The sequence below is a fragment of the Pseudogymnoascus destructans genome (assembly GCF_001641265.1).
Source record: "Pseudogymnoascus destructans isolate 20631-21 unplaced genomic scaffold scaffold_13, whole genome shotgun sequence".
NCBI classification, from domain to species: domain Eukaryota; kingdom Fungi; phylum Ascomycota; class Leotiomycetes; order Thelebolales; family Thelebolaceae; genus Pseudogymnoascus; species Pseudogymnoascus destructans.
In genome coordinates this window covers 432,371-447,898 of record NW_020167532.1, presented here as the reverse complement: position 1 = coordinate 447,898, position 15,528 = coordinate 432,371, and the positions used below count along the sequence as shown (strand labels likewise).

Here is a 15,528-nt window from a genome sequence, read left to right as displayed (position 1 = left end):
AGAAAGCCTCGGCCTCGGCAGTGATGGGTCGTGAAGTATCAGTCGTCGCGCCCTAAGTACTACCAGCGTACGTAACTCCCCTTCCCAGTCTTGCGCCAAGAGCCATACGTCTCGTCTCCATCGTCTCCATACCAAAGTACTGCGGTGTTGCTGCATTACACACCCTTACAATATCCTTCCTGCCAACCCTTCCTGCATTAGTAATGTACAGAAGAGTACTTTGCGTGTCTCATCGGTGGGGTTGCGAGGGATGCGGGATGGGATGGATGGATGGATATCGCCCATGGACCACTTTCGGGGGCGTGTTTTTGTCATGCAAAATTTATGGGACACACATGCTTCCTTCCCCATCCCCTTAGGCAGCTCTACCTCAGCATTTCCCAGTACTCCCAGCTGCTAAAACACGTACAGCGCGCTACTGTCGGATTCTGCTTCGTGGGGGTCTTCCACGCTACCGGATAATCTCCGAGCCGGGTTTAAAAGCTGTGGCTATCTTCAATTACACTGTGCTGCCCGTCTGGGTAACAGCTATCTGATCTAACCCTGGTTTCGATAATTTACTGTGCCGTTCTGAGCCTGTACTGTAACTTTGCGCCCTTCCTTTCGCCCGCTCTCTCTCCACCCCCCTGATCGGTCCGTTCGAGGAAAAGTGTGTGCCGTCTAGTGCATACAAAATGTCGGGGACAGAGCACACTTACAGCCAGTTCTCCCACGTACTTTCATTGGGTACCCAACTTCGCTCCATACGTATCAACACCCTCTTCGGGGTCAAGCGTCGCTTCACTGCCCGCCTCTAGTGCGCTTTCGATGGGGGCTAGGGGCGTGGTGGTGGCTGGGGGACTGTGCTGAAAATGGCGGAATTAGGACATCTTTGCGCCCCCGTGTCAATCGTGTGTCAATCGTGGAGAGGTAATGCAAAGAGGTAATGCAAAGAGGTAATGCAAAGTATAATTAATGTGCGGTGGCTCTCCGTACAGAGTTCACGACCTCTAGTGTAACGATGTACGGTTACGCTCGCGCTACATCCCACCGAGCCAAAAAGACTACAGTATTCCAGCTCGGTGGAATACGCGTAACACGCTATATATACAACGCACTGTAACGGTTGGCACCCGTTACAACAACAGTAATAATGGCGAGGTGGCTAGGGGTATTGGCGTACTCGTAAGCACAAGGCAGATGAGCTGGGGGGTTGAGGTACACAAGATACATGGTCTCTCCCATGTATCTTGTGTAAATCCAAGGAAGGGTAGTCCAAGGACAATCCAAGGGCGAGCTGCCGCGAACATTTGCCGTTGACCATTGGAGCAAGAGGAAGCCGCTCTAGCACATGCGCTGGCAGGCAGATCGTGGCCATAGCACCTTAGCTCTTTGTGGCGGCGGTCAAACTTGTATTGGTGGCCGTGCTGGGCTCCAGCGGCGCAGATCAGGACATTAGCCAGAACGTCACTACCCGGACCTGGCACCACACTCGTGCTGCCGCTGGTGCTCGTGCTGCCGCTGCCGCTGGTGCTGGTGCTGGTGCTGGTGCTGGTGCTGGTGCTGGTGCTGGTGCTCGTGCTGCCGCTGCCGCTGGTGCTGGTGCTGCCGCTGCCGCTGGTGCTGGTGCTGGTGCTGGTGCTGGTGCTGGTGCTGGTGCTGGTGCTGGTGCTGGTGCTGGTGCTGGTGCTGGTGCTCGTGCTGGTGCTGGTGCTGGTGCTGGTGCTGGTGCTGGTGCTGGTGCTGGTGCTGGTGCTGCCGCGCACTGGTGCTGCCACTACGCAGTACCACCCAGCACTCCAGTGGTCGCATTTTGCGGAGTGCTAAGCACTGTACCGCCTCCAGTCTGACGCTGACACACCAACAATAAATAAGATGCACGCTAATGGGTTCGGCGGATGCAACTAGGCACCGCGTGGCTTCGTTTTGGTGTGGGATGACGAAGGGGATGCAATGCAGACGGGCCTTGCTAATCGCATGTGGCGTCGCCAGGCGGGATTGGGCAAGCCTGAGCATGACGCTCGCAGGCAGGGCCGCCAAAGACGACGCATGGAAATAAATGCCTGTGGCGGGGAGCTCTCTCTCTGCCTTATCCCTTGCCCGCGCTCGACGCGGTCTGCTGGGCGAGAGTAAGGGACGGCCCAGCAATTAATTCAGATATTGATTGCGCCTAGCAGACCGCGTCGTCATCAGCGCGGGCAAGGGATAAGGCAGAGAGAGGGCTGTCCCAAGAAATTCGTCGCATGCATCGTTGAGTGCGGCAAGGATCTTCGACGCGTTGGAGAATCTGCGGATTCATTAATGTCCACTAGTCATGACTCGGTGGCTCCACCCAATACAGGGCTTCTGTATTCGGCAGGGAGGAGCCTCGGTTGTATAGATTTGATTTTGAAGAACGGATCTCGAATCGAAATGTAAACAGAGAAGGGAGGAGAGGGTACTCTGCCAAGCCAAGTACATGTACCGTGGTGGTACAGTACTATGGTATCGTATGTACTGTACGGGGTATGATCTTGTACTGTCAGTGTTCCTGTCTGTTGGCATGTGGATGGGGGATAATAATATGGGAACGGCTTACATACTGACAATTGAAGTCATCTTAAAGTGGCGGTGAAGCCGAATTCGCATCCGCCACAGCCGTTCATAAAATGAAAATCGCTTCTGACTCGCGAGACGAGCGAGGCGAGCGAGACGAGCCCAAAGACGATCCTAGATGTGCGTCTGGACTTGCTCGAGTCGCTCTCCTCCGCCGCTGTTGCCCCTCAGTCCTCAGTCCTCAGTCCTCAGTCCTCAGTCCTCAGTCCTCGCCCCTCAGTCCTCGCCCCTCAGTCCTCAGTCCTCACTCCTCACTCCTCACTCCTCACTCCTCATCCCTCAGTCTCGCCCGTCTTGGTCGGAGGATGAACCAAGGGAGATAATAATGCACCGTTCACGTAACTTAACTCGTGCCGTGAGGTTCATTCAATCCCATGGCGTCGTTGTTATTGCTCCTCCTATTGTGGTAGTCATATTCCTTGCCCATGTCAACTGCGTGTTCCGTATGGAGTACCCCCACTCAAAACCCCCACCCTGACGAGAAGAAGCGGCTTGAAGAAATGAGCAGGAGATTTGAACGGCAAACCCGGCAAAGACGGCAGACCACGTATCTCTTACGTTTGTCGATCTGTCCTTCCTGTCGTGGCAATTCCGAGCTCAAGTGAAGGCAGGTGCCCTCGTCGATTTTCGCATTGCGTTGGCTCAAAAAATCAAAGGAGCGAAGGAGCGAACGCTCTTTATATATATATGCTGCTAAAAAAGAAGGCTGCGACCTGCGACTAGCTAGGGAGAAAGGGGAGATAGCCTCTCCCACCGGCTTGGTAGCGGCCACGGAATACTAGATAGTAGCATAGTGCCTCTAAAATGATGCCCGCCAGACACACTGGGAAGAGAAGATCTTGGTATTTTCACTATGATCGGTGCTAGTCTACCGTGTGTCACCGTACCGGGTACATACGTTCATACCGTACACCACCAACACCACCTGTCAACATACAGAGCAACACCAATTTAGTGCAGACAACCAGGTAGAAATCGCGGCAAGGTAGTGACACTGGGCTGGGCTGGTGCATCGACGACGAACGATTACTGTAGTATAAGAATGATGGTCTCCATACCTTAGCACCAGGGGACCACGCGCCACCGCAGCAAGGGACCTGACTGGGTCGGGGGAAACCTGGACAGGAGGGGAAAAAATGATGCTGCACTAGAGTAGTAGAGTTGATTATTTTGGTTGATTATTTATTTGGGCCACTCGTATTTATTTTAATTTGAAATCATATTTTTATTTGATTATTCTACAGCGAAGCTCATGCAATCTAGGTCTTCTTGCGGCTATGAAAATGATCCACAACCTGACGAACGAGCAATAGGCATCCGAATCGGATCGAAGACAAGTCTCCAGACGCAATCTACGGATGTAATGCCTCGTACACATCCCCTTTCTATAGTACTGTCAAATAAGGAAATCCCCATGTTTTTATTCCCAGATATACGAAGACAGCAACCCCCCCAAAGCAATCTATCTCGCCCAAGCAATGTGCAAAAACGCCAGAACAACCCATATCAAATGCGCAAAATTATTCGTCGAGTGTCGATAGCCGGTCTCGCGAGTTTAGTTGCTGGGATGCAACATCGACATCTACCAACGCCGGTTCCCACCTAGAGGGGCAGCGTTAGAAGAGGAGCCACCACCTACCAACGACCACCTTCGTTAGTCCCATCAGTGATGGAACGAAATGGAGCAAAGGAACTTGACTTACCACCACGTCCGCCACCGCCGCGGCCTCCACGGTATCCACCTCCACCGTAGCGGCCACCACCACCACCACCGCCGTAGCGGGTCATCTCAATGAGACGGGGGTCAATTTGTTGCTTAGCCTCAGTGAGAACATTTACGAGATCACGAGCCTGCTTTTGGTCTATATATATGTCAGTGAAGGCTCCATAGATACTCTTAGATTTGGAGACTCACTGTCAGTGGTGAAGAGGGTGATTGCGGTTCCCATTTGGCCAGCACGTCCAGTTCGGCCGATACGATGGATGTAATCCTCGGAGTTGTTTGGGTAATCATAGTTAAACACATGAGTAATGTTGCGGACATCTTTGTACATTGGTTAGCAAGTGCAAACAGATGGTATAGCAATGTTCCAGTTGTCGACAAGTGAAGCTGCACGTTGGCATGCATTCAATACTCTCTCTGCGTCAGATTTGAGCTGACAATTGCGATTCTGTACCGGGGCGGTTGATTCACACATCCTGGTCCTCTGGACTGGGACTCTTGGAGACAGGGCTTGAACGAAGTCAAGAAATGCCAATTCCGCCTATGTATCCTCACGATACATAGTAAACGAAACCACTAGTGTAGCAGAAGAAATGCTGCACCTCAGATCCAAGCTTCCCCTTGATAGAGAACCGTGAGACGAAAAATGCCCTGGTAAGGTTACGCAATATGAAAAGCACCGAAGCGTTGAGAGTATAGCACCATTGAGATGGACTGGGCATTGCATAGGGGGTGGGGGAGGATGGTCGGTTGGGGAGGGGTTCTAATCATACCAATACCACGCGAAGCTACATCAGTAGCAACCATGATGGGGCTCTTGCCGGTCTTGAACTCGTTCAGGACCCAATCTCTCTCGTTTTGCTGCTTGTCTCCGTGGATGGCTAGGTAACCGTTAGTACGAGGTGAGCCAATACATATTAAAGTAAACTTACAGAGTGCGGGCCAGCCGTCCTGGCGAAGGAATCGGGTAATATCGTCAGCAACACGCTTAGTACCAGTGAAAATCAGGATCTTGTTCTCCTTGTTCTCCATAATCTTCTCGAGATGCTTGGTCATCTTATCACGCTTCTCGAACTCGGAAACAACCTCGACAATTTGAGTAATGCGGTGGTTGGCAGAGAGTTCAAGAGAACCAATGTTGACCTGGATGAAGTCGTTCAGGTAGTCGGACGCAAGAGCGCGGACCTCCTTTGGCCATGTTGCGGACCACATGCAAGTCTGCTTATCGGGTCTGATTTGACCGAGGATCTTGCGAATTTGTGGCTCGAAACCCATGTCCAACATGCGGTCAGCCTCATCGAGAACAAGGTAGGTGACACGGCGGAGGTTGGTCTTGCCAGACTCGAGCATATCGATAAGACGACCTGGAGTAGCAATGCAAACCTCGACACCCTTGGCGAGATCGCGGATTTGTCCACCCTTGGGGACACCACCGTACACGCAGGTGTTGCGAATGCGAGAAGACTTTCCAAACTTGGTGATTTCTTGCTGAATCTGGACAGCAAGCTCACGGGTTGGCGCAAGGACGAGGACGATAGGGCCATCCCCGGGTGCCAACAGGGGCTGGGCGTTGATGTGAACAATTGCGGGTAAGCAGTATGTGAGCGTCTTTCCTGAACCAGTCTCGGCAATACCAACGACATCACGTCCAGAAAGGGCCATAGGCCAGCCCTGTGATTGAATAGCGGTAGGAGCAGGGAATCCCTGGGCCTTAACCTCGTTGATAACGTAGGCGGGGAAGCCAGCCTCGTCGAATGTCTCGACTGGCTTCGGGACATTGGTTCCGGTGATAGCAATGTTGTGGAGAGCTCTGAACTTGGCCACGTCGGCATCCGAGCGGTTGGTGACTTGAGGATCCTCCTTGTAGAAAGACTTCTCGAATTTCGGCATGGTGTCGATGTCTAGAGAGTTCTGTTAGCACCGAATCGAATGGATGTAGACATTTAACGTACCCCAGCTTTGCTTCTGGAGGCCATCACCAAGGTTGGACATGCGGTCTCCGCCGCCACCACCGAAACCACCGCCGCGGCCGCCGCCGTATCCACCACCACCACCTCCAGAGTATCCGCCACCTCCGGAGTAACCGTTCACACCGCCACCACCACCTCCGTAGCCACCACCACCACCGCCGCCGTAGCCACCGCCTCCACTATAGAAAGTTAGCAGTTGTCCGATTATATTTTATGAAATGTGACAGGAAAGCATTCGTGTTTTGCATCCTGCATGGGCCCTTTGTGGGTGTCCAGACAAGGCTGGCAAAGAAGCCATGGAACAGGGCGAACACCAGGTGCGTTCAACTTCACAACAATTTCTAGACCATAGGTTTTCCATACCCGTAGGAGTAGCCATTGGAGTAGTTATCGCGGCTTGCATATTTATCGTACCCTGAGTAACCTCCACCTCCACCTCCTCCGCCTCCGCGACCGCCACCGTAAGATCCGCCTCCGTACGACATCTTTAAGATTGTTGACGATGAAATGCGAGTGAATCAATGTTTCGAAATGGTATGAATGAGGCTGCTCTGTTGTGATGTTGGGAGCTGCAGGTCGTGTCGATAAGGTGAGAGGGAGTTGTTGATTGTGTTTGATGGAAAGAATGATGGGGGGGATCGAACTGAAGTACTCAGTTGGGGAGAAAGGAAACAAAATTTATTTTTCGGAAGGGACTACCCTATTTTAGGCCTAGGGTCGAAGTTTCTACTTTTGGTATATGCATGGTCACGTGATGTGGCGATACAACAATGGCCGAAGGAACAGCCTGCAAGTTATGTTGTTGGTCGAGTTGTTACAGTTATAGTAGCCGTAGATATATTATAGACTTTTAATAACTTGGGAACTATTGGACATTTTTTTTAAAAAAGCTAGATACTTGAAATTCATATAAAATAATAAAGTTTCGTCAACTTTAATTACAGCAGTCAATTCTCACCTGTGGACGCTGGAGGCCCTTGGCCAGCACGAGTACATATTTATCCATCCTCAGCCTAGTCTTATGGGAAGTACAACAGATTCATCTATTCTACATATATATAATTTATTTCTGTCCTTCTCCCATATTCCAGAAACCGGTTTCCATCTTCAGACTATCAGTGACATCACTTATAGGTTCTGGAAAGAGGAAAGCTTACATTAGTTGCATGGATGAATATCTTGACCAACTCCTCCAGCCGGCTGGGAGATAGTAGAAGTGCATGCTTCTCAATAGTATCTACCACGAATGAGTGTGGTTTTACTTGGTACGAAATCAATTACTTACCTGACCCAACTTTAACGGCCTCAGTGAAATCATCGGCCACGTAATTCTCTATCCATTTCCAGTAAATGTTGCCCTCACGCTTCGTCAATGGGTCATCGTGTAGCCTCCGAGCAATAACACCATAGCCGACCAAGCATGGTGCCATTGCAATCTGAAGTGCGAACCAGTCTTCCGAATGGCCTACGTCGAGAACATATCTGCCAACTATTAGTGCCAAAACATTGCGCTACCGAGGGTTCATTACCTTGTATATGCAGTACAAGCTTCCATATATGATTAGTGATGCGTAAAATATAGTGCTGAAGGGTTGATACTCACCTTCATCTTCTTCAGTGGCAAGAATTTGCTCCTTGGAGACACCAAAGGACTCGCAGTACTCGACATGCAGCTTCATTTCATGGACAATATGCGTAACCACTTTGGCCGACTTTTGTCTAGGTCAGAAAGATGATAGTCATACTTGTCACAAAATCAAACGTACCGCGGCGATTTCATCCAATGTTTTAGCTTTATAACCACCCAGGGCGGTGGCTCTGGCATATTGAACCTGGGGTTGATGAGTAAAGCGTACAAAAAACCTCTGATCTGCTTACTAAGTATAGATAGTCTTGAATCAAATAGTTCTTAAATGATTCGATAGGGAGTGTGCCGTCGGCAAGACGCTCCAAAAAGCGATGCTTCGTATGCCTTTGCCATGCCCCCTTAACATCGGGCCTGTCAAGTAGGTACTCGATAAACCGACCCCTATAAATAGTGAGAAGCTGTACAACGTCTGGAGAGGGGGGGGGTTATATACGGCGCAAATGGCAAGGTGTAAACCGAATGAAAATGGTTTATAGGGCCATTTCCAGTCCCAATATCCGTCGCAGTCCTGATACCTGCCTCAACATATCTGCAAGCAGCTTTCACAGCCCTGTTCATATCGAAACCGTTTGCAATATTCGAGGCAATTGCCGCTAACAGAGTTAAAATGTACCCAGGATGTACAGATAATGGGGTGCTTAGACTCACAGGCCAAAGAGCAGCCAGTACCGTGGGTATTTTTTGACTCCTGATAAACACCGTCGATGCGAATATATGCCCCGGCCCCATACAACACATCAACTACCATTTCCTTCTCTGATTCGATTGAAGCCATGACACCATTGCTTTGAAGCGGTAAATGGCCACCTTTAAGGAGAACAAACTCTGGACCAAGTGATTGAACAGTCTTGGCTATATTCACCAGGTCATCCACAGACGTAGGGGCCTCAGCATGTATGCCGGCATCACTGAGTAAGAGCATTGCTTCTGGTACATTTGGTGTAAGAATTGTAGCCAGGGGTAGCAGCTGCTCTCTCATTATTTTAATGGCGTCCTCAGGCAGGAGGCAAGAGCCACTGGTCGACACCATTACCTCATTATAGTCAGAATAATGATATTGTTACAACGGGGGAGACTCATACAGGATCAATAACGGTTTTCTTAACTTTGTGTCGACGAAGAGCATCAGCTACAACCAGAACCGCTTCGGCAGAAGCTAGCATTCCTGGAATTATTAGTTATTGCCATACCCACCGAAGTGTCAGATAGCTGAGAGAGCACGGGATATCTCCCAGGTAAATTACCTATTTTCACGACATCAACTGGAATATCATCGAGACAAGCATCGATTTGCTTGCGTACAAAATCCGAAGGCGTTACTTGGATACCGAAGACGCCTGTGGTATTCTGAGCAGTGAGAGCGGCCGTAGCAGTCATAGCATAACATCCATGGGCTGCAATGACTTTCTGGTCGGCCTCTAGTCCACTAAATTGATTGTGAGCATTTGTGATCCATTTCTAACGCAGATCTGCCGCGAGACTTACGCCCCGCCGGAGCTATCCGACCCAGCAATTACCAGAATTCGTCCTTGGGCCATTTTGGGTGGAAGATTTACAAGTCCTGTCAATCACGTAGTGGCATGAGCGACGACTTAAACAGTTTGGGGTGAGTTTACTTGGGTCAATAATTAATCTGATGGCGGGGTCCACATTATCCAGACAGATGTATAGTGGGGTCGAGTCCCCATTAGTCACACAAACCAACCATAACATAAGAGCACAGTAAACCTCAACCAACAACATTGGAAAGATCCAGATCGCTCTGTCTTTCGTGTATCGAGACTCCAAACAAGAAATAGAGTACACTAGGCCGGCTTAATTATACTTTAAAACCTAATAACCTTTCCCCCACCTGTACATAACGCATACTCTGGTTGCCCTTGCAATGAATTGCACTTCAACATCCCCCCAGATGTAGGGCACACACGACATCGAGGGCTATCGATAATAAAGTACGGCACGAGTCGACAGACCGGGCAACGTACACTAACCCCAGACCCTTATTGTGGCCTGTTAACTGTACACTGGCGGCAAGGTTCATGTTATCAGTCTGATTCGGAATCGAAATCGGATTCCACCTCCCTGTATTGGACGAAGGAGAATCGCCCATTGACTCTTTTTTCGAGTGTCTGCTTAATGATTGTCTGCTCGTGAGGGCTCAGCCGGCTCTCAGCAGTGGCGTTCATGATATACAAGTGAATACCATAATTACTTTGCCGTAGATTAGACAGGTACTTCATTATCCCATCAAATGTGAAAGCCGTCATGGAGTGAAATGACAGGCTTCGAAGTTGGTATAGCTGTGAGATAGCTCCCCAAACCTCATCACCCATAGTATGGCCGCTGGTTGATAAATCTTCAAGCTATCAGAAATATATTAGCTAGAGAAAAGGAAGGTAATTATATAACTAAACGAAACCTTGGCATGATCAGGGGTCTATGCAACGAACATACATTCGGTAGCGAAACTGCGAGGAGTTCGACTTGAAGGCCTTGGAAGTTATTGGAAGTGTCGAGTATGTTAAGGTATCGAAGCTCCTTTAGTGAACTGAGTGAAGAGACTAGGATGTCAATATCTTCAATGTCATCGTCGTCGTCATCTGTTTCTGCCCTGAGCTCCAAAGACTTCAATTCGGTTTGGTTGGCTAGAGATCGATGCAGCTCCTGATTATAGGCAAAGGGATAACCTCTGAGGGTGACGCTATTCAATCGTATCTTGTCGTCCAAACATAGGGCTCTCATAATGGCGGGGCCGTCCACAAACCTATTAAGTCGAATGGTTTTTAGTTGCATGCATCCAGTAACCCAGCCGATTAACTCCAGGAAACTGTCATTTGCCGTCGATTCTAAATTAATGCGTCCCTCAGAGTCATCTAAGTCGAGGTTTAGGAGTGCGGTGAGGCCTTTGAGCACCGATAGGGACCTGATTGCCGGGGCTTTCAGATTGCCAAGGGTAAGGTCGACGAGGGACTCCCTGTGCTGGTTTAGTGCCTGGAATGTTTTCCCGGCGATATCATTATAACTGAATACGCGAAGAGATTTCAGCGTGTTCTTAGGTAAAGCATCAAGGAAACTAGCCAAATTAAAATCGACCTTGTCTCCATGACAAGTGTAGATACTCAGACTCTTGAAATTTTGGCAGTGTTTGTGTATAATCTCGCCGGCCTGTCTGTTAAGAACAGTGCCATCCCACAAGGCCATGGATTCGAGCCTCGAAAGCCTTCCAAGCCATGTAGGAAATGCAACCGGGTCTATATTCCCAGAGAGGTCAATGGCGTTCAGCGCCGCCGTAGTTCCAAGCAGATTGGCCGAGTCCCCAACGGATTTGGATATGGAATCTCCCACCGAATTTATGAAAAGGCGGATATTAATCGGCGTGCGCCCCTTTCCTTTGCTCCTCAGGATTCTGGTATTAATTTGCGTCTCGCCGAACGACGGGAGCGACGAGAAGAACATATCTTGAAAGTTCCCCTGAAAAATATTATCCTCAAGAAGGTCAACCAAGTTCCGAAGGTCAAGAGATTGTATGTAGAGGCAGTATGGGTAAACAGTCCTTCCAAGACTTGACAAAATAATTGATCTCCACTGCAAGGCCCATTGGGATACTGTCAACCTCTGCTGGGCTTCACGTGCGGCAATGCTCGTCTCTTTAAATTCACCTGTTCTCGACATTTCATCTTCATTGCTTTCCCCGCCTCTAATGGACGTATGCGTATGAATTCTGCTATGAGTCAGCAACAGACCATGCAGAGATAATAGTAGTGATGTGCATGGCACCGTTCATAATGTAAACAGGTCACACTGTTGCTTTCAAAGCAACATTTGGTGACTTAAATGTACTATGTTATAGATGGTGTTGACACTGTGAGGCCGTCTTACCTATACAACCACCACAATGCACCTCCTGCCATCTGTTTCCCTGACAGACAAAGATGAAAGAGGGTCCCGAAATCGCGACGGTTTGCCAGCTCTTCACATATCATGTTCATAACATCAGGCGGAAGAGAGGCCATTGCCAACAACGGACGGACCTCGAAAGGTCTCAGAAACAGCACTACCCCACGTGGATGAGCTGTATTCCAAACAACTTAACGTACAATTCCAGTGGATTGGATTTCCTTCCAAAATCTATATTCTTGATGAATTTTCAATGGTTAAAAATCATACCACAAGGCAGACGTGTATTGTGCTGAGGGTGGTCGCGTTATCTTATCATGGCCCCAAGACCCACCTGGGAATTCATGCGTCAACCGAAGTATATTCGACCCACGACCTTCGTCAACCTCAAAACAGGAGGATTACGTCCTGTTACTGACACCTATCCCATGGCTGTTTTAACCTTTACTTTGAGCCCCGAGGCTGTGGGGAAGATCCATGATGCTCTCATATGCCTGGGAAAGTTCAACGAATCGGTTTCCTTGGAAGCAACAAGAGATCACGTGTGTTCACTGAAAGCAGAAAGGGTGTATCGTATGATTGCTGATTCTATGAAGCTTGTGTTGACAGCTTTGAACACTACAAGAACGGGATATGCATCCTTCACATTCACCACCAACAAGTTTTTCTCTAAATTTATATATAACCCCCCTCGAACCTCGGGTTCCACGAAGGGAAAGTTCACCTGTAGGCTATACAACAAGGTAGACGGCATCTGCGTTACATATATAGGACCATTACTAAAACCCTTAGGCTTTGGCATCCATATTCAAGGGCCGATCAATAGATCCTCTGCGTGAAAAGGATACCGGCATCGAGAGATGCGAGGTGAGCGTAGAGGATGGTGCTGGAGGGGTCAAGAGCCGCTTCGTCGCTCAAATGATTTGTAGGCATGGTAAGAAAGTAGGCCTCAACACTTGTAGGATTTGAAAGTAACTGTAGATCAGGTGTCATCAAAACATACCAATTGACCTTTGAGTCATCCTCGTCGATGCATGCTCTCTTTAAGCCAGAAATGTCCAAGAGCCATTGGTCAATACCATCCTGCGTGTTGAGAGAGTTCATTGATCATTTCGGGCCAAAGACTGAACAGCTAGATATCTATGCAAAGGATGGGCGAGCAATATTCACGAGCTACACCGAGAAAATAGTTGCGGGGAAGGGTACGAAGCTCTTATAATCACCATGGCTTCGTTGCTAACACAATTCCAGAAGTACTCAAACAACCATTACATACGTCGATCGCCATTGATACCACGGAATTTAGCCAGTTCAATGTCGAAGATATGTTGCACATTATCATTAGCGTTAAAGATTTCAAGGCCATCGTCCAGCATGCTGGCAGTTTAGATACTGAGGTCTCAGCAGCCTACTCGTATCCGTCAAAGCCAATGCAGTTGAAATATGACGATGAGGGCGTGACGAGCGAGTTTATCCTAATGACTATAGGTGACTATAAAGCTACATCGGCTGTTCCTTTGCCAAATGCAATTATGGGGAATTCAACCTCAGCACCTTCAAGGCAACATACGGAAGACCCACCTGTCGCGAATGTTGTGCAACAAGCCGAAGCATCTATGCAACCTCCATCTCGCTCAGGGGCGCCGCCAGCCACACTGCTGGGCCATCGAGCGTGGGCTCTACGCCATTCACCTCCTCTACCACAGCCAAGCATTGATTCGGATTCCTTGTTTGTCCCAGATGACGAAGAGGATCGAAGGTGGAATCCTTCAGGATACGGAGGCGAAGACGAGGAATTACTTGGATGGGATGCTGGCACCGGCACTGTGAGATGACTGCTTCAAATTTTTACGTGTCGTGTGCTTATGCTGACTTGAATTTAGGATGGACAACTCAAGGCATCGTCTCGTGGCCCCCAAGAGAGCTACCCTGCAGTTAACAGTATACATGGGTCAATGGCCCGGAAACGAAGCGCAAGCCCTTCAAATGTAGCACCTACCCAACGAGTATCCGAGGTCAGAGAGTCCTTCCTGAGAATGGTGCCCTTTGCGTTGCTGACATATTTAGATTCGTGGTATCTTCGACGACTGATAACTGGACCAGGAATGAAAGGCGTCCGTTATATATACCCCTAATTATTTACTCGTCGTCAATAGCATATTGGAATCCTTAGTCAAGATATAACAGGTTGTATTCTACGAAGTTATTGCAAGTCACTTAGCTAGATACAATACATCCTTGGCTCTTCCAGTAAATTGTGACCTTCGCAGTGACTTGGAGATGCGATTGTGTTTGGAAGAACTGAGATGTCACTCACTCCGAAGTAGAAACCGAGGCGAGCGAACCCCTAACTGAAGCAGGCTGCGCGAGCTGGCGATCGTTCCCGTGGCGTAGATCGCGTGGAGTCCCGGCGCGGAGACCTGTCTCGTGGAAAGGGTGAACGCATAGTCTGAAGGTCATCCACAGGTGGCGCTGGGCGGTAGCTAGGTCTTGGTGATGGGCGCCGTGTGCTGTGTTCAGAGTTTCTCCTTGAAGATCTGTCTCCCGAAGGTGATGGCGATCGCGGTCGTCTCCAAGTGAGCGACATCTGGCCAACTGCGACGCGGTCGTCACGGCGCGGTGGGCTACGAGACCTTGGTCGCCATCCACCTCCCCTTGGTCCTGCTGGTGGAGATCTTCTTGAGATAGGTGATCGAGCTCGTAATGGGCCACGGTTGTCAAATGGAGACCGCGACATATGCCTTCTGGGCCCCATTCGAATACCATACTTCCTGCCGACCCTTGAGCCAGACCCAGTATGTGGCGTTTACTGTTACCTCCAAGCATCCATGGCGACATTGAGCTTTCACAGCCGGCGAGGGAAATTCGTCAGTTGTTAAACTCGATTTGAAACGTAAGATGTTCTCAGGAATGAAGCCTAGGAAAGCTGTATACACAAGGGTTTCCACAGTACATAGCAATTGAAATGTCACCATGCATGATCATTGAAGCGTTATTTGGATCGTGTTCAATTCTGTGCCCCAGAGCTATTTCGCCGATTCGCGCATTATAACAGTCCGGATACAACTGGCAGACCGCAGCCCACAAGCCCTCATCAAAATCTACCACGTCCTGTTCCCCGAGAGTCCTAACACCACTTTATGCTGATTCCTCTCTGGCCGCCTTCTATTGGAAAGAGTCAGTATTTATCCGATACACATCGAGTAGTGGCGAGACGAACCAGTGCCTTCATTGTTCCGTGCAGGGCATGCTTGTGGTTTCTTCTGAACTTGGGGTCGGTGCCCTTGAGGGAAGGGTATCTGGAGGTCTTTGGCTTCTTGATACTATCGGCACACAAACATTAGCAACTGTCCGGCGGAATATCTCTTCAATTTTCGTAGGCGATCGATCCCGATCTTGGATTGTAAAATTGTGGTGTCATGGTGGTGCATACCCGTTACGGTGAGCCTTCTTCGACTGGTTGTGCTGGGACGAGTTCTTGGATTCTAGAGAGGTTCGCCATTAGTGTATACCTGGGAGAAGAAGCATCCTCAAACTTACTCGCCATTTTGACCGATGTTGATTATCGAGTCGGAGCTGAAATGGATTTGCTGGTCACAAAATCACGAAGTTCGCGAAGCGATTATCGAACTGTGGGATCGAGAAGCCCTGACTAGGCTCGTTTAAGACAACCTTATATTGTGCACGTGACCATACATCATTGCCATGAAGCGAAG

At 49.3% G+C, this 15,528-nt stretch overlaps 7 protein-coding genes across 7 annotated transcripts; 2 read left to right on the top strand and 5 right to left on the bottom strand.

Moving 5' to 3' along the window:
• Positions 1-674: 674 nt before the first annotated feature.
• Positions 675-2,140, top strand: VC83_05329 (uncharacterized protein; the record flags this gene model as incomplete). The annotated part of the gene is made up of 2 exons (XM_024468951.1): positions 675-796; positions 1,418-2,140. 2 exons carry the CDS (start codon positions 675-677, stop codon positions 1,827-1,829), a joined length of 534 nt encoding a protein of 177 aa, XP_024323298.1. The 3' UTR covers positions 1,830-2,140.
• A 1,634-nt stretch (positions 2,141-3,774) lies between these two features.
• Positions 3,775-7,115, bottom strand: DBP2 (ATP-dependent RNA helicase dbp2). The gene is made up of 6 exons (XM_024468950.1): positions 6,250-7,115; positions 5,230-6,198; positions 5,071-5,178; positions 4,490-4,618; positions 4,278-4,436; positions 3,775-4,209 (listed from the first exon to the last, which is right to left on the bottom strand). The coding sequence occupies exons 1-6, from the start codon at positions 6,287-6,289 to the stop codon at positions 4,157-4,159; spliced, it is 1,458 nt and encodes a 485-aa protein (XP_024323299.1). The 5' UTR covers positions 6,290-7,115; the 3' UTR covers positions 3,775-4,156.
• Positions 7,116-7,124: 9 nt separating this feature from the next.
• Positions 7,125-9,557, bottom strand: VC83_05327 (uncharacterized protein). Its single transcript, XM_024468949.1, has 12 exons — positions 9,401-9,557; positions 9,160-9,341; positions 8,998-9,080; positions 8,564-8,948; positions 8,349-8,508; positions 8,146-8,296; positions 8,034-8,099; positions 7,871-7,979; positions 7,797-7,815; positions 7,553-7,749; positions 7,425-7,504; positions 7,125-7,372 (listed from the first exon to the last, which is right to left on the bottom strand). Exons 1-12 carry the CDS (start codon positions 9,451-9,453, stop codon positions 7,331-7,333), a joined length of 1,527 nt encoding a protein of 508 aa, XP_024323290.1. The 5' UTR covers positions 9,454-9,557; the 3' UTR covers positions 7,125-7,330.
• VC83_05326 (uncharacterized protein) lies at positions 9,536-12,083 on the bottom strand. The gene is made up of 3 exons (XM_024468948.1): positions 11,795-12,083; positions 10,370-11,636; positions 9,536-10,278 (listed from the first exon to the last, which is right to left on the bottom strand). The coding sequence occupies exons 1-3, from the start codon at positions 11,926-11,928 to the stop codon at positions 9,961-9,963; spliced, it is 1,719 nt and encodes a 572-aa protein (XP_024323291.1). The 5' UTR covers positions 11,929-12,083; the 3' UTR covers positions 9,536-9,960.
• An 8-nt stretch (positions 12,084-12,091) lies between these two features.
• VC83_05325 (uncharacterized protein) lies at positions 12,092-14,806 on the top strand. Its single transcript, XM_024468947.1, has 7 exons — positions 12,092-12,354; positions 12,409-12,555; positions 12,605-12,746; positions 12,799-13,014; positions 13,064-13,638; positions 13,696-13,827; positions 13,880-14,806. The coding sequence occupies exons 1-7, from the start codon at positions 12,130-12,132 to the stop codon at positions 13,901-13,903; spliced, it is 1,461 nt and encodes a 486-aa protein (XP_024323292.1). The 5' UTR covers positions 12,092-12,129; the 3' UTR covers positions 13,904-14,806.
• On the bottom strand, positions 14,126-14,578 carry VC83_05324 (uncharacterized protein; the record flags this gene model as incomplete). Its single annotated transcript, XM_024468946.1, has 1 exon — positions 14,126-14,578. The coding sequence occupies one exon, from the start codon at positions 14,576-14,578 to the stop codon at positions 14,126-14,128; it is 453 nt and encodes a 150-aa protein (XP_024323293.1).
• Positions 14,807-14,950: 144 nt separating the features above from the next.
• Positions 14,951-15,359, bottom strand: RPL29 (60S ribosomal protein L29; the record flags this gene model as incomplete). The annotated part of the gene is made up of 3 exons (XM_024468945.1): positions 14,951-14,977; positions 15,033-15,135; positions 15,253-15,359. 3 exons carry the CDS (start codon positions 15,357-15,359, stop codon positions 14,951-14,953), a joined length of 237 nt encoding a protein of 78 aa, XP_024323294.1.
• Positions 15,360-15,528: the final 169 nt, after the last annotated feature.

Bases quoted from the DNA above. Each gene is read 5' to 3' on its own strand.
- DBP2 (XM_024468950.1), bottom strand. From the start codon at position 6,289: ATGTCCAACCTTGGTGATGGCCTCCAGAAGCAAAGCTGGG. The intron at 6,199-6,249 runs GTACGTTAAATG...AGAACTCTCTAG, and splicing joins CCTCCAGAAGCAAAGCTGGG to ACATCGACACCATGCCGAAA. The intron at 4,210-4,277 runs GTAAGTCAAGTT...GGTCGTTGGTAG, and splicing joins CGGCGGTGGCGGACGTGGTG to GTGGTGGCTCCTCTTCTAAC.
- VC83_05327 (XM_024468949.1), bottom strand. From the start codon at position 9,453: ATGGCCCAAGGACGAATTCTGGTAATTGCTGGGTCGGATAGCTCCGGC. The intron at 8,949-8,997 runs GTATGAGTCTCC...GACTATAATGAG, and splicing joins AGAAAACCGTTATTGATCCT to GTAATGGTGTCGACCAGTGG. The intron at 8,509-8,563 runs GTGAGTCTAAGC...TAACTCTGTTAG, and splicing joins TACTGGCTGCTCTTTGGCCT to CGGCAATTGCCTCGAATATT.
- VC83_05326 (XM_024468948.1), bottom strand. From the start codon at position 11,928: ATGGCCTCTCTTCCGCCTGATGTTATGAACATGATATGTGAAGAGCTG. The intron at 11,637-11,794 runs GTAAGACGGCCT...GACTCATAGCAG, and splicing joins GCATTGTGGTGGTTGTATAG to AATTCATACGCATACGTCCA. The intron at 10,279-10,369 runs GTATGTTCGTTG...TATTTCTGATAG, and splicing joins TCGCAGTTTCGCTACCGAAT to CTTGAAGATTTATCAACCAG.
- VC83_05325 (XM_024468947.1), top strand. From the start codon at position 12,130: ATGGCCCCAAGACCCACCTGGGAATTCATGCGTCAACCGAAGTATATT. The intron at 12,556-12,604 runs GTAGACGGCATC...TAAAACCCTTAG, and splicing joins CCTGTAGGCTATACAACAAG to GCTTTGGCATCCATATTCAA. The intron at 13,828-13,879 runs GTCAGAGAGTCC...TGACATATTTAG, and splicing joins CTACCCAACGAGTATCCGAG to ATTCGTGGTATCTTCGACGA.